The 23,323-nt window shown below is 46.1% G+C and overlaps 2 protein-coding genes across 2 annotated transcripts in view; both read left to right on the top strand.

The window, feature by feature from the left end:
* Positions 1-6,329, top strand: part of SHISA3 (shisa family member 3) — a gene marked incomplete at its 5' end in the record, with an annotated part of 208,680 nt that extends 202,351 nt beyond the window's left edge. Inside the window, one exon of the transcript XR_014171515.1 lies at positions 6,275-6,329. The remainder of the gene's footprint in view (positions 1-6,274) is intronic.
* The window catches only part of GRXCR1 (glutaredoxin and cysteine rich domain containing 1), a 48,483-nt gene that overhangs the window by 20,735 nt on the left and 4,425 nt on the right, over positions 1-23,323 (top strand). Inside the window, exon 3 of the mRNA XM_081924610.1 lies at positions 9,957-10,196. Coding sequence (XP_081780736.1) covers positions 9,957-10,196 — 240 coding nt within the window. The remainder of the gene's footprint in view (positions 1-9,956; positions 10,197-23,323) is intronic.

Raw genomic sequence — 23,323 nt, forward strand, 5'->3', positions numbered from 1 at the left:
AATCTGGATGATTGGGAATTGGTTTGCAGACCCTCCAAGTGTCCCTATTTTCTAGATGCAGACTGGTCCGGGTTTCGGATTTGTCCTGCTTTTCCTTAAAGGTAAAGGGACCCCTGACCATTAGGTCCAGTCGTGACCGACTCTGGGGTTGCCGCGCTCATCTCGCTTTACTGGCCGAGGGAGCCGGCGTACAGCTTCCGGGTCATGTGGCCAGCATGACTAAGCCGCTTCTGGTGAACCAGAGCAGTGCACGGAAACACCATTTACCTTTCCGCCAGAGCGGTACCTATTTATCTACTTGCACTTTGACGTGCTTTCGAACTGCTAGGTTGGCAGGAGCAGGGACCGAGCTCCCACCAGAGTGGTACCTATTTATCTACTTGCACTTCATGCTTTTGAACTGCTAGGTGGGCAGGAGCAGGGACCGAGCAACGGAAGATCACCCCATCACAGGGATTCGAACTGCCAACCTTCTGATCAGCAAGTCCTAGGCTCTCTGGTTTAACCCACAGCGCCACCCGCGTCCCTCTGCTTTTTCTTAGGATGTCCCTATTTTCATCAGAGAAATGTTTGGGGGTGGGGTGGGGTGGAGTTATCCAACCCCCAAGCCTTCTGAAGGCAGCCCTGTCTGTATAGGGAAGTTTTATTTAATTAAAAAAAAATTAACAATTTATTATGCTTTTATATACAGTGGTACCTCGGGTTACAGACACTTCAGGTTACAGATGCTTCAGGTTACAGACTCCGCTAACCCAGAAATAAATAGTACCTCGTGTTAAGAACTTTGCTTCAGGATGAGAACAGAAATCACACAGTGGTGGAGCGGCGGCAGCGGGAGGCCCCATTAGCTAAAGTGGTGCTTCAGGTTAAGAACAGTTTCAGGTTAAGAACAGACCTCCAGAACGAATTAAGTTCTTAACCTGAGGTACCACTGTATGCTGGAAGCCACATAATAATGATGCCCACCATTTAGTGAATGAGACTAGAAACCTGAGGCTCAGTGAGCTTCCTGGTGTGAAATAGAGCAACTTCACACATGGCAATCTATAGGCAGTTGCCATGATTTTGCCTACACGGAAGTGTGGGGAATTTCTTGCTTTCACAACAGCCCTCGAAGCATTTTCTGCAGTCTGGAGAACTGAGGATGGGCAAACAGGCTTTTCCAGGCACGGCAAGGTAAAAATTGTGTGGGCTTAATGACTTAATTATATTTATATTCATTAAAGCTTCAGGCTGACAACATTTCCTGCCGCCTTACATTGATTCTGGAATAAGTAGAGCCCTATTATTCCAACGACGGGAGACTGAAATTCAGAGAAAGATTTGCTCAAAGCTGCCCATTGAATCCAATAATGAGTTGGAAGCTGAACCCAGTTTGGTCAGGCTGGCATCCAAAGGCCAGTTCACCCAGTCAGGAGACTCACTTGCTCAATGTTTTCCTGGATTGCGCCACTTCTTTTGGCAGGGAGGGGAGTGGCATATTTGAATTCTCTCCCATGAAAAAAATACTCCTTGTACAGAATATTGTAGCATGTCAAAGGGGTTCAGCTGAATCTTCTCGCTTAATTCCTTTTAAAAAATAATAATATATTTTTTAGCTCTACACTGAGTTTATTTCATTTCCCCTGGAAAAGGAGCAGAGCAAGGGGAAAACTGCTCAGACACAATCTCTCATTCTCTCTCTCTCTCTCTCTCTCTCTCTCTCTCTCTCTCTCTCTCTTATTTTCAAAAATATACATACACATTTATACAACATTTATTTAAATAACATTTAATTCCTAAGCACAGGGAGCAGGTTTTGTGGGAGTGTAATCCAACATAATCACACAGACAGGCACAACCACACCTCTTCTTTGCAGGAAAACCTTTAGCAGACGAATCGGGTGAGCGCCTACATTGGCCTATCCACGAGGCCCCTTTGCCTCATAAAGTAATTGGCACAGTATTTTAATAGGTACTGTTCCCTGCTTGTGACCCAGATTGCTGCTAGTTGCCAGTAGTGTTCATTATCACATGGAATTCTCCAGCGGATCACACTCAGGGATGTGAAATGCTTCAGTATCTAACGCAATTTCTGTGCGGGGAAGAGGAAACAGTCGACACAATAGTTCCCCGTGCTGTATGGCATTTGAGATGAATTTTATGTGGAAGATGGAAGAAATGAGAAAGCAGAGGGCAAGGCAGCTGGGCATCCTTCCTTGCAGAGCCATAAAGCGAAGAGCTGGTGACTGTTGAGATTTATTACTCTTTGTAAAGGGCACCGAGACTCACAGACGGAGGTATTGCATAAGGGAACTGCTGCTATTGTGATAGGAGAGAATAGGCAGTCAGAAGCACATACACCCCCGCCCCCCCGCCTGAGTGACTAGACCAAACATTTCTGCACCTTATCTCGAAAGCGAGTAGCCACCTACTTTGGCTAGCAAAGCACTCCCAAAATGGCTAGCAACAAGCCCTCTGTATCCAGGGCAGCTGTTTATCAGCTCCATCTGGTATGCAGGCTGAGACCCTACTTGCCTGCAGACTGTCTTGCCAGAGTGGTGCATGCTCTAGTTATCTCTCACTTGGACTACTGCAATGCACTCTATGTGGGGCTACCTTTGAAGGTGACCTGGAAACTACAACTAATCCAGAATGTGGCACCTAGACTGGTGACTGGGAGGGGCCGCCGAGACCACATAACACTGGTCTTGAAAGACCTACACTGGCTCCCAGTACATTTCCGAGCACAATTCCAAGTGTTGGTGCTGACTTTTAAAGCCCTAAAAGGCCTCGGTCCAGTATACTTGAAGGAGCATCTCCACCCCCTTCGTTTTGCCCGGACACTGAGGTTCAGCACCAAGGGTCTTCTGGCAGTTCCCTCGCTGCGAGAAGTGAGGTTACAGGGAACCAGGCAGAGGGCCTTCTCGGTAGTGGCGCCCTCCCTGTGGAATGCCCTCCCACCAGATGTCAAAGAGAAAAACAACTACCAGACTTTTAGAAGACATCTGAAGGCAGCCCTGTTTAGGGAAGCTTTTAATGTTTAATAGATTATTGTATTTTAATATTCTGTTGAAAGCCGGCCAGAGTGGCTGGGGAAACCCAGCCAGATGGACGTGGTATAAATAATAAATTATTATTATTATTATTATTATTATTGGCCAACTGATCCATTTGCAGTAATTACCCCTTGTAACTCATGTTGAAGAACAGTCTTCCACATAGGATCATAGAAATGTAGAGTTTGAAGGGGTCTCGAGGGTCATCTAGTCTAACCCCCTGCAATGCAGGAATCTCCTGCCCGATGTGGGGCTCAAACTCACAACCCTGAGATTATGCTCTACTGATTGAACTATCCCTGGATAATAATAATAATAATAATAATAATAATAATAATAATAATAATAATAATAATAATAATAATTTATTATTTATACCCCGCCCATCTGGCTGGACCTCCCCAGCCACTCTGGGCGGCTTCCATAAAAACCAAAAATACAGTAAAATCACACGTTAAAAACTTCCCTGAACAGGGCTGCCTTAAGATGTCTTCTGAATGTCAGGTAGTTGTTTATCGCTTTGACATCTGCTGGAAGGGCGTTCCACAGGGTGGGCGCCACTACCGAGAAGGCCCTCTGCCTGGTTCCCTGTAGCTTTGCTTCTCGCAATGAGGGAACCGCCAGAAGGCCCTCAGCGCTGGACCTCAGCGTCCGGGCAGAATGATGGGGGTGGAGACGCTCCTTCAGGTATACTGGACCGAGGCCGTTTAGGGCTTTAAAGGTCAGCACCAACACTTTGAATTGTGCTCGGAAACATACTGGGAGCCAATGTAGGTCTTTCAAGACCGGTGTTATATGGCCTCGGCGGCCGCTCCCAGTCACCAGTCTAGCTGCCGCATTCTGGATTAGTTGTAGTTTCCGAGTCACCTTCAAAGGTAGCCCCACGTAGAGTGCATTGCAGTAGTCCAAGCGGGAGATAACCAGAGCATGCACCACTCTGGCGAGACAGTCCGCAGGCAGATAGGGTCTCAGCCTACGTACCAGATGGAGCTGGTAAACAGCTGCCCTGGACACAGATTTGACCTGTGCCTCCATGGACAGCTGTGAGTCCAAAATGACTCTTATGTCTTAGACACAGCTAGTGATAGAAACTCTCTCTCTCTCTCTCTCTCTCTCTCTCTCTCTCTCTCTCTCTCTCTCTCTCTCTCTCTCTCTCTGTTTTTTAACATATCATTTTCAACAGAAATTAAACATACTTTTACGTCTTATTCAATCTTTTTGACTTCCATCAGTCCTGTCTGAAAATTTTCCAATCTAATCTCTTAGTATGCATTTCTTATTTTCCTCATTACATGTCAAACTCATAACCAATATCTTTATCTTTTTCTACTTTGTAACACTTCGTATATTTCTTCGTATATTATAATTTGTTGATTACAGTTGCTCTTCAAATAATTCATCTACTTCTTCCAATCTGCTGTAAATCTCTGGTCCCGCAGGTTTCAAATCCTTCCTGTCATTTTGTCCAATTCTGCATAATCCATTAATTTCGTCTGCCATTCTTCTTTTGTCGGAATTTCTACTTGCTTCCATTTCTAGGCTAACAATACTCTTGCCACTGTTGTTGCATATAAGAACAGTTTGACATCTTGCCTATTAATGTCTTGGCCTATAATACCAAGTAAAAATGCTTCTGGTTTTTTTTTAATAATGTATATTTCAACATCTTTTTCATCTCATTATATATCATTTCCCAGAAGTTATTTGCTTTCTTACATTCCCACCACAGCTAGTGATAGAAACCTTGACCAGCCTGTAGCCCTCTGGATGTTATGGACTATAATCCCATTATCCCCAGTCAGCAAGACAAACGATGGATTGCGGTATAAAGGGAGTGAGGATGGAGCTATCTGAATTGGTGGCAGGGAAATCCACTAACATCCTATCACTGCCTAGGATTGCTTCCAACAGAGATAGATATATATCACCTTTTCTCCTGATTTATGACCCCATGGCCCATCCTAGGTTCCCCATATGCTTCCAAGAATGGGGTCCTCATACCTGAGGTCACTGTTTCACAGTTCTGTCCGCATTTAAGTATAATAATTTAATTCACTGAAATTGTACGTGATCGTATGCATTACTATGTGTTTACATTTGATTGGTTATTAATTGAATTATAGAGAGTTCTTTAGTACTTCTCATGTGATTGGCTAACGTTGGTCACACGGGAGGTATCGAGTGAAGGAGAGACTCCATTTTACGTGACGCAAGGTGACTGTTTTAGAATCCACTATGAGCACTGCTAAGTTGAATTGAGTGTTGGAGTGCTCCTTCTGTGGTGGAAAGAAAGAGAGTAAAGCTGCGGGAGAAGGTAAAAGTGGAAATCTCTCAGAGGAGCTGCAGAGCTAATTAAGATACAGAAGGCTGAGTGTTAAACTCAGCAAAGAGAGAAAAACACAGTTGATTGGAAGTTAGAAGAAGACACTGTAAACCCATGCTTGGATAAGCTTGTGACTGCCGATGTCATGTTTTAATTCATCTATAAGTTTCTGCAAGCAAAGTTTTTGAATGTTAAAGTCTGGACATTGGTTCAGTTTCCAAAGAAGAGTGTCAGTCATATATATATATATATATATTTGAGCTTTTTAGCTGCGATTTTCCTCCCCTTACTTCAGCAAGCATCCCCTTAGGGCCATGCACAGTTGCATTCCTCTGCTATTCCAAGAATCTGCCCCAAATTGGCAGGGGGTCCCTTCTATCTACTGTCAAGCCTCCTTACCTCTACAGTATACTTTTTCCTGGCTAGGACATATGGTTCTCCCAGCCGTTAATGTAAGTACCTTGGGGCTCAGATGTCACCCCCCCCAGAGACCACCATTCTACTGATAGTAACAGACAAAGTGACTCATGGATAAGAATAACACTGCTGTAAACAGAGATATTTTTTAAAGCCTTGTATACATATAGCGGTGTTAGCTTCTAGTGCACCCACTGATTAAGCACAACCAAGCATCTTTGTCTCTCTAATTGGATTTGAATTGCTCAGCCAAGAAGACATTGGTTATACGGTAGATAATTACACAATATTACAATTAATTTGCTCCCACCGGGATCAGCGGCTTCTGTTCAAAGGGCGTTTTAAGCTACATATAGCGGCTGCCACATTGATGTACCATAAAATACCAGGCACAAGGGCAGAGGGGGCACTGCACCGGGGGGGGGGGAGAACATGAATGCCAGCAACCAGAGCTTTTGGTGTAGGGATGCGGGTGGCATGGTGGTCTAAATCACAGAGCCTAGGGCTTGCCGATCAGCAGGTTGGCGGTTCGAATCCCCACGACGGGGTGAGCTTCCGTTGCTTGGTCCCAGCTCCTGCCAACCTAGCAGTTCGAAAGCACGTCAAAGTGCAAGTAGATAAATAGGTACCGCTCCATGCACTGTTCTGGTTCGCCAGAAGCAGCTTAGTCATGCTGGCCACATGACCCAGAAAGCTGTCTGCGGACAAAACACCAGTTCCCTCGGCCAGTAAAGAGAGATGAGCGCCGCAACCCCAGAGTCATCCATGACTGGACTTAACAGTCAGGGGTCCCTTTACCTTTACTATTTGCATATAGAGAGCTGGATTGTGCTGTGAAATAAATTCCTGCTTCTATGTATGGACAGAAACAGGATTAACACCACAGTGGTACCACTTAGAGAGGGAGCAAGCAACCAGTATTTGGGCTGGAGCGCTGTTGGCTCCAAGAATCACCTGACCTCTGCACAGTTTGTAGCAGCAGCACCACCCTCTGGCCGTCTGCAGTGCTGTTGTTGCTGCTGCAACATAGCAAAGAGCAGGCAGTGTCTCTTCCCCCTGGGAAGCTGTTATTGTGGGAGAAAGAAATGCATCTCTGTCTTACAGGTGGAGCTCCCTGTTTCAAGTGACTCACACATTGTGGCTTCCCACAGTGGCTGCTGATGTCCCTTTTCATCTTCCCATGTTTCCTTATGTACACATACACATTGTATAATAGGCTGAGGGGTGGCAGGTTAGAGGGATGAGCAAGCTCATCACATTGGAGTAATATGTCTCTACAAAGTCACAAACCCAAAGCATTCCTTTGTAATTTGTGTGCAAGCATTTCTGTCTGCTAGTAGAGCATCAGGCTAGTCTGGGCAATATCACCAGCATAATCAACCTTCTCAAGCATTCATGTGCCGATAGATGTTTACCTCGTATGCATGGGAGTGCAGAAGAGTTGGATGAGTGCAGAAGGGTTGAGATGAGAATTTGATATTTATTATTATGGGAAGTGGGCAGGTAAAAATGGAATCATGTTGCAGATAGAGAAACAACAAAACAAAAATGGACATGTTGTGACTTTTCGGTGTCTGGGAGGTGAAATAATGAGATTCTGTGCCCACTTTTTTAATATAAGGGATTTGTGGTACTGTGAGAAGGGGAGCCATCAGCTTCTGGGGCGTCCTGTGTGGCTGGGAGGTGTTTTGTGTGCTTTCTAGCTACAAAAGAAGCTGGGAGTTTGGTCACTTTCACAAGACTTAAAGTCAATCATAGTCAGGCTGCCATTTTGCGTTTAGTGATATTGTATGAGCAATTCAGTCTGCACTGAAAGCAAAGAAATTGTTTTGCACTGTGTTGAGATTTTGAGTGACTTAAACAGCCTGTATAAATTGTGTGAAGACATTGAAAGCTTAGCAGAAATGTGTCAGGAAAAAAATATATCCCAGTAGCACTTTGTATGGTGAACACACACACACACACAGGCCTAAGAAGAGCATCTCATCATACTTAATCTCACATAACAGAAGCTGAGGGGTCACTTGTTTTGCAAGGCTGTAGGCTGCTCCTCTGAAAGCCATCATTTTAGCAAGCGGCCCGGCATCCTTGCTTCTGGCCATTTCCACTTTTCCGTGTGACTGATAGTATTTATTTCAAGAAGTAAAACGCTAAACAAAAAGCATTGGTGTCAGAGCAGGGCTTGCATGCAAAAGTGGAAGCCTCGCTGCAAAAACCAGGAGTGCAATTTGTGGAGGTAAAGGTCACACACACACACTCTTCAAATTGACAGGAGATGTGGCCCCGAGCGGTGAGCAGCTAAGTTGTAGCCTGGCAGGGGTCACCGACTGTTTTGAAGCGAGGAGGCAATGCTGGAGCAGGTGGCTTCCAAATCAAGTTCATGGCCAGCTGTTTGGTTGGTAGGGGTAGCAGTCCCTTCAGGTATCCCTATTTTCCAGAGACAATCCAGGATTTACAGAAGCCGTCCCAGTTCCTGCTTTGATCCTGGAATGTTCCTTAGGATGCCCCTATTTTCATTGAAGAAATGTTGGTGGGTATAGTTATGAGACCAGTGGGGGAGGGGCTGGCACGCGTCCCAGGGCCTGGCACGCCGCCTGCAGGGGCATGGCATCCAGCGTTGGCGGGGGGGGCAGCCACCATGGCACCCTACCGGGATTGTGCTGCCGGGGGCGGTGCGCTCCCCCCGCACTCCTCTTCCTCCGCCAGTGTATGCAGCCGCCCGAGCCAAGGAAATAAGTAACTATACATTGGTACCTCAGGTTAAGAACGTTCTGGAGGTCCGTTCTTAACCTGAAACTGTTCTTAACTTGAGGTATCACTTTAGCTAAGGGGGCATCCCGCTGTCACCGTGCGATTTCTGTTCTCATCCTGAAGCAAAGATCTTAACCCGAGGTACTATTTCTGGGTTAGCGGAGTCTGTAACCTGAAGCGTATGTAACCTGAAGCGTCTGTAACCCGAGGTACCACTGTACAACCTTGAGAAGACATCAGAAGGCAGCGCTGCATAGGAAAGTTTTTTAATGTTTAATGTCTTATTACAGTGGTACCTCGGGTTACATATGCTTCAGGTTACAGATGCTTCAGGTTACAGACTCCGCTAACCCAGAAATGGTACCTCGGGTTAAGAACTTTGCTTCAGGATGGGAACAGAAATCGTGCTCTGGTGGCGTGGTGACAGCAGGAGGCCCCATTAGCTAAAGTGGTGCTTCAGGTTAAGAACAGATTCAGGTTAAGGACAGACCTCCGGAACGAATTAAGTACTTAACCCGAGGTATCACTGTATGTTGTTATATATGTTGGGAGCTGCCCAGAGTGGCTGGGGAAACCTAGTCAGGTGGGTGGGGTAATACTACTACTACTACTACTACTACTAGTAGTTATTGTATTAGACATTTGTTGGAGGGTATGGGGTAGACTGTGCATTTAAGGTACAAATCAATGACAGAGTGAGGGCCGGCCGATCTGTTAGGCAAAATTTGCACCAATGGAGATCAACTTTCCTTTCCCATGCTGTGTCACTGGGTCACCACAGAAGAACGTAGTAAGTGTCTGTCAGAAGCAGCCGCAGAGGCCACTGGTGTCAACTGGCCATGGCAGTCGCCGTGGTGAGAAGTGGCCCTTTGTCCTCCCCATTCGCTGCGCCGTGTCCAGCAAAACGTTTAAAAATGGCCGGGGATATGGGGAGAAGAAGAGAGGAGGCAGTGGCAGGGAGGAAGGCATTGTGCAATCCCTGTTACCTTTTGGATGTGTGGGTCAGATCTGGGCTGATAGATCACCACAGAAAGAGATAAAAGCATCCTAGAGCAAAACATACATCAGAAGGCTTAGTTTGGTCAGAATCAAGTGTACACGTCCAAACTTAATGCTAAATACATTGCTTCTGGTAAATGAGCCACAATAGCTGCTAGAGGGCAGTGAAAATTTATGTCCCTGGCTTTTTAGACCAATATACCCTCGTACTGTCTGAAATCAAAGAGGCTCAATGGTTGGCAGATGTGAAATATCGTGGCATTATTTTTAGCTCTCCTACTGCTCCTTAGAGATAGGAAAGGTAAGAGCGAAATAATGTCCATGTTTAGGGCTGAGTTGGTACACTTATGTGATGTTTGGTTGAGGCAAAAATGCACCATGAAGGAGCATGCAAAGGAAAAAAAAAATGTTTCATTTCTCTTCTACAGGTATCATCAGTTCTGGAATATGGGCGCATAGTGATTTACACAACCAGCCTTCGGGTGGTTAGAACAACCTTTGAGCGGTGTGAGCTGGTTCGGAAGATCTTCCAAAACCATCGAGTGAAATTTGAAGAGAAAAACATTGCACTGAATGGTGACTATGGGAAAGAACTGGACGAGAGGTGCAGGAAAGTAGGTGAAATCCCATCGCTACCAGTTGTGTTTATTGAAGGCCAGTATCTTGGGGTAAGTACCATATGCTTGAATACCATCTCCCTACGATGCACATTTTACTCAATAAGCATGAGAAATAATCAGGAATGCATGTATAAAAACAAGACACAAATCTTCACCATTGTTGGAGTTTCTCTAAAATACAGTATCAAAAGGAAAGGAATACAAAGAACGCGAATCGATATAAAGCAGTCATAATGAATTCAAGCAGAGAGACTTAACAAAACATGTCTAGAATAATGTGTAGACAAGATAAGAATGAAATAATTCTATTTCAGAAGTGTTTTGCATAATAAAACCCAATGGCTCTTCTTCAGTGGCCCAACCATACCTAGAGAAAACTGGCTGTCCTCCTGTGTCCATTAGAGCAATTACTTATTGTGAAGTCTTCAATAAACCGTTGCTATACATCATGCTGATTTCAATCATTCTTGTTCAAAAAAGATGAACCGTAAGTCCTCTAGATGTTTTCATAATTTCTGGCCATCAATTAGCTGCTGAGCTCAGATCAAGGTGCTGGTTCTGTTGCACAAAGCCCTATACATTAGGGTGGGGTGATAATTGGTTTTCAACATTGTGATATATACTGATATATCACGATGTCTGAAATAAGGATGGAGCTATGTAGAGGCATTGGCTGGCTTCATGGCTTTTCCCATACTGTGATTTTGGCACAACACACACACACACACCATGATTTATGATATATTGCCAGGTCAAAAATTATGAAACCGATATCACTATATGGACTTTAAACCAGTTTTTGATTATCGCCCAGACTACAATGCATCTTGGGACCCAGATACCTAAAAGGTATTGTGGTGTTCGTATGGAGCCCCCGGTCGTCTCATGGACTATTGACCCGTACACCACTAATCCGCTGCCACCAATCAGGTCCTCCTTGGTAAAATCACTTCAGTCTCAGTCAGGTTCTCAGGTAAATAAAGAAGAGTGTATTTTATTTCAGACGCAAACAAACTTTGACGGCATTCCAAACGTTGTTACTCTCTACTTTCTTAGTCTTATTTCCCCCTCTCTATCTCTTCTACTTCCCCTCACTCAAGAACCCACTGCCCTGTCTCTCTATTTGCAACTGCCTGCCAACTGCTTTTCAAACTGCCTTTCCCAACCAGCCAACCCACTAAAATCAACCAACTACCTACCAACATCTCTAACAAACCTCAGGCGAAGCCCTTTTATACACATGTAGGCTCCACCTCCAGCTTTCCTATTGGTCTACATTTTAACCCTTTCTTTTCCCCCTGTACAGACAGGCTCTAAACGAACGGGCAAACGCCACAGGTATCTCTTATATGTTGGGATATTTCCGTTCCACCTTAAAAGGGAGCAGGCTATGTGAGTCAGAGTCTGCGTATTTCCTGTTCACAGGATGTTTGTGTTTTCTGTTGCTTTCACTTTCTCTCTCGGTGCCTGAACACGCTAACAGGCGGTCATGTTTTTCTTTGTTCTGACCAATGCTGAATAAACTTGCAAATATGCTCTCCTGCTGTGCAACTTTTGCTGTGTGAATTCTGCTGATAGAGTGTGCATCAGCTCAGGAATGTGGCAATCTATTTCTGGAGCTCGTGTCGCTAATCGCTGATACTGTATCTACGGGAGGTCAATGGACGTCCGGAGTCCAGAGTCGGCGTGGAGGCAGTGATGGCCTCTGTCTCCCTGGCAGTATCCCAACATTATATACCCAGTCAATCACTGCCCTCTTCAAGGGGTCTGTTCTATACAATATAGGAATCAAGTGTTTAGTATGTTTCTCCTCCTCCTCAAGAGTCCTGCCCCGTGATGTGTTTCCTGAGCATGAACAGAAAGCTCCTGTCTTGGGACTCTTTTGGACTCTTGGCGCCCTTCCCAGGAAAAGGGATGAAAAGCCTTGCGTTCAGCGTGTCCAAGATGTGTTACAACCAGAGTGAGATAAGAGTCGGTTCTCAGACTTGCTTTGACAGAGCCTATTCATTAGCTTTCTGAAGCCTTCTTGTACTGATAAAAGAATAACATTTTGCCTATGCATCTTGTGAGAAAACAGAGGAAAACTTTAGCCGTGGATTTTTAGAAGAGAGAAAGGAATTTTGGACAGTTTTGAGGCCTGGTTGGGGGGGGGGTGACTTCGGGCCTAGGTGGGGTCACCTGTCCTCACCTCCTTTATTCGGGAGGTCGGGGGCTTCAGGCAGGCCCCAGCTGGCTCCAGCCACCGGCCGGCAGCCAGGCAAACACCGGTTCTCAGAACCTGGCTTGAGAGCAGTACATGTGAAAAGGATCTAGGAGTCTTGGTTGACCACAAACTTGACATGAGCCAACAGTGTGACGCGGCAGCTAAAAAAGCCAATGCAATTCTGGGCTGCATCAATAGGAGTATAGCATCTAGATCAAGGGAAGTAATAGTGCCACTGTATTCTGCTCTGGTCAGACCTCACCTGGAGTACTGTGTCCAGTTCTGGGCACCACAGTTCAAGAAGGACACTGACAAACTGGAACGTGTCCAGAGGAGGGCAACCAAAATGGTCAAAGGCCTGGAAACGATGCCTTATGAGGAACGGCTAAGGGAGCTGGGCATGTTTAGCCTGGAGAAGAGGAGGTTAAGGGGTGATATGATAGCCATGTTCAAATATATAAAAGGATGTCACATAGAGGAGGGAGAAAGGTTGTTTTCTGCTGCTCCAGAGAAGCGGACACGGAGCAATGGATCCAAACTACAAGAAAGAAGATTCCACCTAAACATTAGGAAGAACTTCCTGACAGTAAGAGCTGTTCGACAGTGGAATTTGCTGCCAAGGAGTGTGGTGGAGTCTCCTTCTTTGGAGGTCTTTAAGCAGAGGCTTGACAACCATATGTCAGGAGTGCTCTGATGGTGTTTCCTGCTTGGCAGGGGGTTGGACTCGATGACCCTTGTGGTCTCCTCCAACTCTATGATTGTATGATTGTATGATTCTATGATTCTAGAACAGCATCAATCAGCGACACGAGCCTCCGATACGTTCAGAAGCTGTGCACGCTCTTATCAGCAGAGTGAATAAATCCTCACAACGGAAGTGGCGGGCAGAAGCACATGTCAGCATTATTTACAAGTGTTTATCCAGCATCAGGAACAAAGGAAAAACATGTCTGCTTCCCTTCGTGTCCAGCAAACAGCAGTATACAAACGGAAGTTCCCAGCAAGCCTGTGCTGGAAGTAAACAGGTCTGTGACACACAAGAGTCATGCCTGTTCCTTTTCAGGTGGAATGGAACTATATCCTAACACTGCCTTCTCTGACCAGTAAGCAGAAATGACTCAGTGGCCAGGAGGTCAAGTCAGGATCCCCATGGCAGGATCTGCTATTGCAATACGTGGCATGGCAGAAAGATGCATGAAAATAAACAGGCAGGTTTCAGACATTGTAATAACTCATTAGGCGGTTTGTTTGGGTTTTTTGCATCAGCACTGGGCATCAGCTTGGGGGATGAGAGAGAGAGAGAGAGAGAGAGAGAGAGAGAGAGAGAGAGAGAGCAGTTGTTTGAGTCCTGGCTCTTAGCCATCGGCAGAGGCAGATTTAAGAGTTTGGGTTCAGAGCCGGGGAGGGGGGACACAGGGAATGCCGCAACCATTATTTAGAATGGAGCATGAGAGGTGGGGGGTGCCAAATTTTGGCATCACACATGGCGCTGCTGGAATTTGAGACCTCAAGGTCCGCCACTGGGACATCACTTAAAAGCCCACGCGAAAGGATGCATTTCTCAAATGCTATGTTAGTGAAAACCCTTAAATCAGGTTCCCTAAACATCTGCAGAAGTCTTTCCCAACCTGGTGCCCTCCAGAACGTTTGGACTACAACTCCCATCAGCCTCAGCCAGCAGTCTGGCACCAGGTTGGAGAGCCTGATCTACATCATGGATCAGATCTCTAAATTCAGTATCGTCTGGTGGTTTTTAAAAATAAAAAATTATAAATGCTACCTACCTTGACTATAGAGTCTCGGTTCAGTACAGGAGGTTTTTTTTTGAAGGGGACTAACTGAGAATGTCAAAATTCTATCATGCATCAAGGCCAACAAAATGCTATGTACATACGTGATGTCAAAGGCTGTAGTCTGTACCATCAGAGGGAAGGGGCGTGCGCTAGCCAAACCAACCCCTCCCTCTTCTTAACTTCACCACTGCCACCAAGTGGATACCTTAATTTCCCTCTTGTTTCCGCCACTAAACAGCCTATTAACCTTCTAGATTTTCACCAGCTCAACCTACGCCGGCGTTTAGGCACAGGGTAAATAACAAGGCATCTGACCAATTTTCTGCTAAGCAAACCGTTTGACCCAAGTCTTCATTTTTCTTGCAATTTCTGTCAAATCGGTCCTCCAGCCTCATGTTCCAAGTCCTGCCGATGTTTTCTAAGCAGCACAGCTTGCCACCGTCACTAATGCTTGAAATGTCAGTGAGTTGCTTCTGAATGGGAGTCGGTGCAGTGGCCACAGAAATTTGCCACTTTCTGTCTGCAGTGAGACCCTGCCTCAGCCACCGAATGTGCACTGAGAGGTCCGGGCTCCACAGATGGCATTCTCCTCAGTTCCATGCTCTTACTCACTGTCAAACTCTTCCCACCTACGCCCATCATTTTGACATCGCCTGACCTGTCTGAGAGCTGCCAGAATTTTCTGCACTTTCTAGGCCAAGCCAAGGAACTTTGGTTGGGCGCATTACTTTTTCGATGCAGGTTTTGCGTGACGAGACAGTTTGCTTTTTAGGCTGCCACATCAGTTTGGAAGAAAAGCTGCCTACTTAAACTGCAATTATGTTTGTCACAGTTTTTGAGTTACGCCATTTTAGGAAAAAGAACTAATTTGACTGTTTGAGCAAACTCATAAGAGCTAAAAAGAGAGAGATAAATGCATCCAAGTTTACCAATACACCAAGCAAGGGGGTATTGATTTGTATCTTTCAGTTTGTCTTCCAAGCCACTTTGTGGTCTCATTCTGGCTCTTTTCTGTTATAGTGCCCAGCTGAGTTCTCTAAGCCTTTTCAGTGTTTCAGCCCTTTTCTTCTCTTGCCTTTCTTCTTTTCTTCAGGTTTCTGGCTTCATCTTTCCAACTCTTCATCTTTCCAACTCAATGCAAAAATCCTGAGAATCCATGTGGATCCGTGCTTTGTAACCAGGTTTTTGCTCCATTGTGGCCCCACGAAACAGTGGATGTGTGGTTTTTTTGGTGCAGGCTGTAGCCATGGACATGCTATGTGATCTGATGGTGAATTTGGGGTGACCCAATGCAAAAATCCTGAGGATCCTCCCAGGCAGCCTCCTTTATCGCTAGTGTCCCTTATCTCCCTCCTGATCGCTTGTCAATCAGCTGCTTCCTTTCAACACCCCCTTCCCTCTTGTTTGCCAGCGTCTTTTCCTTAGCTGGAGCACTTTTTGCTCCTCCTTTTCTTTTAATTTCTCTCCTCATTGCTTTAATCTTCCTGTCTCCTCTCCTTGCAAGTTCACTGTCTTTACCTCCCCCACCCGGCAGCCTCCTTTACCCGCAGCCCTATCTCCCTCCTGATTGCTTGCCGATCAGCGGGTTTGTTTCAACACCCCCTTCCCGCTTTCTAAAAAAAAAAAAGCACAGTCTGCTTTTCAGCCCTGGGCAATTTGGCTCCAGGGACCACGCATCCGCTCCATAAGATGCACAGACATTTCCCCTTACTTTTTAGGAAGAAAAAAGTGCGTCTTATGGAGCGAAAAATACGGTAATTTCTCCTCAATTGGCAGTTGCCTATAGGACTCCCTTCACCTGCATAAGGCTGCCCATGAACTGAGATCAACTTCAGAGCCCCTGCTTTATGCCCACTGTTAAGATAAAAGAGGTTGGCAGCAGGTACTCTCAGTTTTTGTTGGAAGAGGGCCAGGCCACCTGAATGTTGAAGGGACAGAGCAGGCTGAGTATGGAGTTGAGTGCAGGGCTGCTTTAGTGGCTGGATCCTCCAGAGTGCTAGGCCTCCTCCAAATGATGTGACATCATGCTTGCATCACAGGTGTGATGTCACAGGTGTGTGATGTGTGCTTGGCCCCCTCAATCTTTGGGGAACTTGGCGCCTCTGGTTGTTAGGCACAAGGGGGGGGTGCTTTTATATGGGAGCATGCGCCACCTCCATGGAACCCATTATCCGAGGAGATATATTGGTGATTTGAATTCAGGTCATTTTTTTTTCTTGATGGTTTTATGCTGCTGCTGCTGCTCACATTACATTTTAACTGAGCTATAATGATGTGGTTTCATTTGCCATCAATGTGTTGCGCTTTAGATAGTGTTTTAATCTTATCTGCTTTTACAATTGTTTTGTGTATTGTAAACAGCCTTCTGAGAGTATATCCTCTGAAAGGCAGCCCAAAAATACTCCAATAAACACACAGACACACACAGACTTTGGGCGATACTTTTTAAAAGCCAATGAATTTTTTTTATGAGCCTTAAGGTAGTTCATGGAAGAGTTTTATTTTCTCTGCTTGAAAACCTGTACGCTGAGCATGATATAATTTTAGTTCTTTTGGACTGCTGGGGAAACAGCTCAATGTACTGCAGCTGATCTTATCAGATTGTCATGAAATGAATGCCATCTATTTATTTACAGAAGCACATTGGGGTCAATAGCAGAACATATAATCTAGTCTTTCAGAAGTATTTTCATCGCCCGGTAGAATATTGTTGGAATAAATTTAGCAAGCCTATTTTATTCTCAAAGCCATAAGGAGTATGATAATATATGGATTATTTTTTTAAAAAATGTGTTCTTTAGTTTTCGCCTTTATCAGGTTTGTTTTGTTATGCAGTATCCCTTTTGTTACATAAGGCTCCTTGAATATATTGAAGAAATATGACCCATATGTTTATAGAGAAATTATTATAAAAGATGAAAATGAAAAAAATCACCCTGTGTTTCCTTACATTTTTAGCAGCAGCTGATCAATAAATCTATCCTGTTAACCCAGTTCATGCCCTTTAACAGGAAGGAAAATAGCTTTCACTTGTGAGAAACCACAACATCCTGACCTGACTTGGCAAAATTGTGTGGAACTGATTTGAAACAAAACAAAATTATCCAACCCTGTAGCTACACAGGTATGAAACTCTTGTTGTGAAGACCTTTTCAAAAATCAAATGGGGCACTTGAAAGAATCTTATGTACAAATACATGTAGGGTAAAGGTAAAGGACCCCTGGACGGTTAAGTCCAGTCAAAGGCGACTATGGGGTTGTGGTGCTCATCTCAATTTCGGGCCGAGGGAGCCGGCATTTGTCCACAGACAGCATTCCGGGCCATGTTGTGGCCAGCATAACTAAACCGCTTCTGGTGCAACAGGACACCGTGATGGAAACCAGAGCACACAGAAACGTTCTTTACCTTCCCACCACAGCAATACCTATTTATCTACTTGCACTGGCATGCTTTCCAACTGCTAGGTTGGCAGGAGCTGGGACAGAGCAACAGGAGCTCACCCCGTTGCGGGGATTCAAACCGCCAACCTTCCGCTCAGCAAGCCCAAGAGGCTCAGTAGGACCACAGTTTAGAGACCACAGTCTCACAGAGCAGCTAGTGTGTGAATTACAAGTAGGACAGTCAGGCTTGCTGCAATTCCTTCAGTCCCAGGAGACTCAAAAAAAGAATGCAGGAATCACTGCGATCATGTATAATCAGATACGGTTGTTCACCTTCTACCTAATCCGAGTGAGAGCCTAACAGAGCAATCCAAAGTCCAACTCCCTCATCTGCGGCTCTGGGATGGGTTTGGATGCAGTGGAGAGGCTCCTCCATGTTGACTCCACCAGACTCTTGACAGTGGAGGCCCCAATGCGGATGTCTCTGCTGTGCCTGCCAAAAGTGTGAGTGGGTGACAGCTATTGATGGTAGTGTCATTCAGGATGTTTTCCTGGGGTAGGGAAGGAGTGGAGCTCCAGAGGAGTGCCTCTGTCCATTCAGCTCTGGGTCCTAAATGGGTCCAGTTGCTGGTCACGGGTTTGAGGCAGGCCTCTTTGCTGTGCCCGCCTGGCACCTGAAAACATGGGATAAAACTGCTTATTAAAGGTAAAGGGACCCCTGACCATTAGGTCCAGTCGTGACCGACTCTGGGGTTGCGCACTCATCTTGCTCTATAGGCCGAGGGAGCCGGTGTACAGCTTCCGGGTCATGTGGCCAGCATGACTAAGCCACTTCTGGCGAACCAGAGCAGCGCACGGAAACACTGTTTACCTTCCCGCCGGAGCGGTACCTATTTATCTACTTGCACTTGACGTGCTTTCAAACTGCTAGGTTGGCAGAGCTCACCCCGTTGCGGGGATTCAAACCGCCGACCTTCTGATCGGCAAGTCCTAGGCTCTGTGGTTTTAACCCACAGCGCCACCCACACCCCAAAACTGCTTATTACCCCATCTTATATGCTAGGGATAAGGAGCATGTGCTTTTCCAGATGTTGTTGGACTCCAACCTCCATCAGCCCCTGCCAGAATAGCTAGTGATCAGGGATGATGGGAGTTGTATTCCAGCAACCTCTGGAGAGAAGAGTGTACATATTTACTGAGGTTTCAAGTCAGTTGAATTGCAAAGGGGGGGGGGGGAACCGAAAGATGTCCTTTCCTTTTAACAATGAATAGTGGTTTCTGTTTAATTAAATTGTACGCTTTCTAATACTTCCTGCTGTATCCCCCAAAGACACCTGTTTTAAGGGTTTGCCATCAATACATTTTATCAATTAATTAGTAAGTTGAAAGGCAAAAGATTCATCAACTATGTTCTTCAAATGTGGTGGGCAGCCTTATTGAGTCCACAACCAAGTAAGAATAAATCATCTCATGGCATTAGCTTGCCTCTGTCCATGTTGTTAAGTGCACTTTAGTGTGTCTGTAACGTTTATATTGGCCAAGGGCTGCTTACATCTGAAAACGAATCATGCCCTCTGCTGGGATAACGATGAAGCATGCATAATGAAACTATTTCGACTAGAAGGTTACGTAAACAGGAGCCTGGGCGCTTCTCATTTCCAGGTATTGAAAGGTATTGAGAAAGGGGTGGGGGAGCCCTGACAAGGGCCGAGTGATTATAAACTTAAAACCTGCTTGCCTATGCAAGTAGATATTTTATTTTAAGGCTATTTAGAAACACCAAACAGCTCCTGTACCCGTCCTTATGATGAAGCAGGTCTATGCAAACCCAGCAGAACCCTGGGCCATCCCAACAAGACAGCTCGCTCTCATTTCCCCTGAAATCACAAAGATCTTAACTCAAAGCACTAAACAAAGTAAGCAAGTTGCCAAATGGGCACAACCAGCTCACCACACTGCTTGCATAAAGCAGTGGTGGTAAATCTAGCAGTCACCTTAAATGTATGGTTACCAGATTTTTTCCCCCAAAAATCCGGGGACACTTTTTTTTTTGAAAAGAGAAAATAAGTTATTTTTTAATTTTTTTTTAAATGAAGAAGTAATATCTTCTCTTCTGTGGCCTCCTCTGTTGCACAGCCTTCCTCTGGGCCCTGGCCTGCTTTCTTGGAGCGCTAACCACTGTGGAGTAGGTTCAGGTCGGGCCTGGGCTCGGCCACGTGTCCTTGCCGTCCCAGTGCTCTTCTACCTCTCTTCCTCAGTGGGAGCGGCAGCAGCTCCCCTCTTTTTTCTCCGTCCTCTTTCTCTCTCTTCCTTCTCCTTCTCCTCTCGTCCTTCTCCCTGTGTTGGCTCCGGGGTTTTTACTGGCCCCAGAATGCCACTGGGCAGTCACTTCCAGCTTGATTTGGGTTGTGGGTGTGGGTGCGTCAGTGGTTCCCCCAGTTGACGCGCCGGGCGTCCCCAGTTCCCCCTTGGCAGTGGCAGCGGCAGTGGCAGCAGCAGTCTCAGCAGCCCAGAGCCAGCCTGGTAGCACAGTTGGCTCTGGCTGGCTTCAGGAGCTGCCCGCTGCCGTGGCATCTGCCATTTTGCCTCACCAGAAGTCCCCATATGATGTGTCTTGTACCATTTAACCAATCATGCAACATTCATCCCCTACTATATAATCTACAACACTTTCCGGGGACTGTCCCCAGGAAATGGGGATGTTGGGTAACCATACCTTAAAGGCCCCAGCTTTATAAGAACTGCTGATAAAATTACAGTCATACCTTGGAAGTCAAAAGGAATCTGTTCCAGAAGTCCGTTCGACTTCCAAAACATGCGGAAACCAAAGCGTGGCTTCTGATTGGCTGCAGGAAGCTCACTTCTGGGCTTGCAGCATTCGGGAGCCAAAACGTCTAAGTGCCAAGGCATGCTGTTATTTGCTGCACTTCTAAATGCATCATCTTTATGTGGGATGTAAACACAGGAGCAGTCAATGACAACATTCCTAGAGTGTACATGTTAGAACATGGGGAGGGGTGTCTGTCTAGCAAGAAGGTAAACTTCCTGGGGACGGACTTCCTCTGCATGTGACCAGAGGTGGGTGTGGCCTCACCTGTGCAGGTAAATGATAAAAGCACAGGGCAGGCAGCCATCTCTCTCTCTCTCTCTCTCTGCCATCTTCCTTTGATGAGGAAACATCTAAGGATGCTCTCTTGGCTCCCAGCCAAGAGAGGAGATAAGGACTATCTTGCTACAAGATAGATTCTAAATGTATTTTACCTTTTTAAGCTGTCTGCCTTCTGGGATCATATTGTGAACAGAACGTGAGTAAACTCTTTTATACTTTTATAAGGACTGTGTTGTGTCTTGTATTTTAAGAGGGAACAAAAGGGAAAATTACCAGAGTAGTTATTATAGAGGTTCTAGCGAACCTGTGCAAGCGTTACCGTTGCGAACTAAAAGGGGAATGTTTATAAACTCTGCTGATATTTTGGGAACTTGTTAGCACAAGTTGGATAAGGATATAATTAGTCAATATATCCTCTCCTGCACCCCTGAACATTCCCACACTTTGTTCAAAATGCACATGTGGGGAAGTAATTCTCAAGCATTGGGGTGATGACTCTCTTGGGAGCAGACAGAACTGATGTTACGGAGAGCAGGGTTCCCTTCCCTTCCCTTCCCTTCCCTTCCCATCCCATCCCATCCCATCCCATCCCATCCCATCCCATCCCATCCCAAGGAGTAGACTGTTTTCAGAGAAAAGTTCCCAGCCTCATTCTCACACACTCTCAATTTCAATAAAGCTTTCTTGTGTGTGTGTGGGCCTAGTCTCTGTAGGATCTTTACAACTTGAAAATGGCGGAAGCAGAAGAATGGCAGTTTCTCTAGACTATACCAGTTAGAAACCTGAAGACCATGGAACTTGATCTGAACCCCTCTACACCTCTTGAATTCACATACAGTACCCTAGCTCAGTGTAAAAGAATTGAACTACAGTCCTAGGGTGGATCTACACACAGGAAAAAACCCACGATATATAAGTCAAAAATTAAATCATTATAACAAAAGGGGGGGGGGTTGAAACAACACTATGAAAAATCACATAGAATTTCTTTTACTCTCCAGCGCCATCTGGTGCTGTATGTTTATAACACAATCAAAATGCTGTGGTTTTTTTTACTAATGTAGCTGAGTCCCTAGACTGCTTCTGTATACATGTATCTGCTGCATCTGCAAGGGGCTGCATATCTTTTCTATGTATTCATTTGGGGAGTATAAGGTGAACTTGGAGACCTGACAGGTGCCCCAAGGCCCATTAAACACCAAGGGTGAGGCATCCACCATTGCTGAAGTGCAATGGTGATGGGAGATCAAGGGGACATCAAAGTGATATACAGAAATTTGGGGAGCTGGTGAAGAAGGCTGCAAGGGAAGTGCCTATCTATGAGAAAAGAGTCCTGCAAAGAGACTGGTAAGTTAGGAACTGTCCAGACTAGGGCTAGAGACTTGGGTTTATCCAACTTTGGTTTGTTTTTGCTCCGACAGGGATAATTTGGCTTTCTGTAATTTGGGGGCATCACATTTCTTTCTAGCAATACCTAAGGAGGCTTCAAAGGGACCCCGGTTAACTTTTGGAGGCTGTTTGATAAGGAGCAGTCAGGTAAACAAATGGAAGCTCAGTCCAGATCAGACTGAGGCACTGTTAGTGTGGGTGGTTCTCTAGACCAGATGGATGGGAGGTTACCTGCTCTTGATGCGATTACACTTCCTCTGAAGGAGTAGGTACGTAGCTTGGGGGTCCTCCTGGATCCTTTGCTGTCCCTTGAGGCTCAGGTGGCCTCAGTGGCCTGGAGTGCCTTCTATCAACTTTGTCTGTTGGTCCAGCTGCACCCCTATCTGGACACAGACTAACTTCTGCCACCTATGCTCTGGTACCCTCTAGGCCAGATTACTGCAACACATTATAGGTAGAACTGCCGATGAACAAAGTTCAGAAACTTCAGCTGGTGCAGAATTCAGTGGCCAGGTTGCTCACCAGGGCAAGATTGTTTGAGCATATAATGCCAATCGTGCCCTGGCTGCCAATTAGTTTCCATGCCCAATTAAAAGTGCTGGTGTGATGGCCTGGGATTCGGACTCGGAGGCTGAAACTGAGGAATCCCAGCCAGCACAGGATTCCCCGCCTCCAGAACCAGCTGAGTCAGGGCTGGGGCTTGAGCCTGAAGGGTCCTCACCTGTGCTGGATCCTCAGGTGCAGGCACCAGCTGAGTCTGCTCTGGCCCCTGAGGTGATGGAGGACCCATTGCTCCACTCTCAGCCCCATCAGAGGAAGCTGAGGTTGCCTCTGGGTCCGGTAACCCTCCAGCCTCTCCTGAGCTGCAGAGGCTTAGGGCAGAGAGGCGGAAGGAACTAAGATCCCGCAGGAGGAGTGCTCGGCTCCAGGCCAGGAGAGGCGAGTCACCTGTGGACCGGGGCCGCCTTATGCCTCAGGGCAGATAAAAGCCAGCCAGCCCCAGTCCCAAGTTGCGGGAGCAACATTGTTGGTAGCCAGTTCCTGCCTGAACCCTGTCCTGCTGGAGCTCCTGACCTCACCTGACTTGGACCCAGCTTCATCTTTGATGGACTGCCTCCATACTGCACCCTTGACCTCGGACTGGACTCAGACCTCGCCTCACAGTTAACCCACGGGACCAGCACAGTTGGTTTTGACCTATAAAGCCCTAAACGGCTCAGGACTGCAATACCTCAAGGACCGCCTCTCCCCATATGAACCAACCTGGACCCTGAGATCATCATCTGAGGCCCTTCTTTGT

Source organism: Podarcis melisellensis (assembly GCF_964234715.1).
Source record: "Podarcis melisellensis genome assembly, chromosome: 9".
NCBI classification, from domain to species: Eukaryota; Metazoa; Chordata; class Lepidosauria; order Squamata; family Lacertidae; genus Podarcis; species Podarcis melisellensis.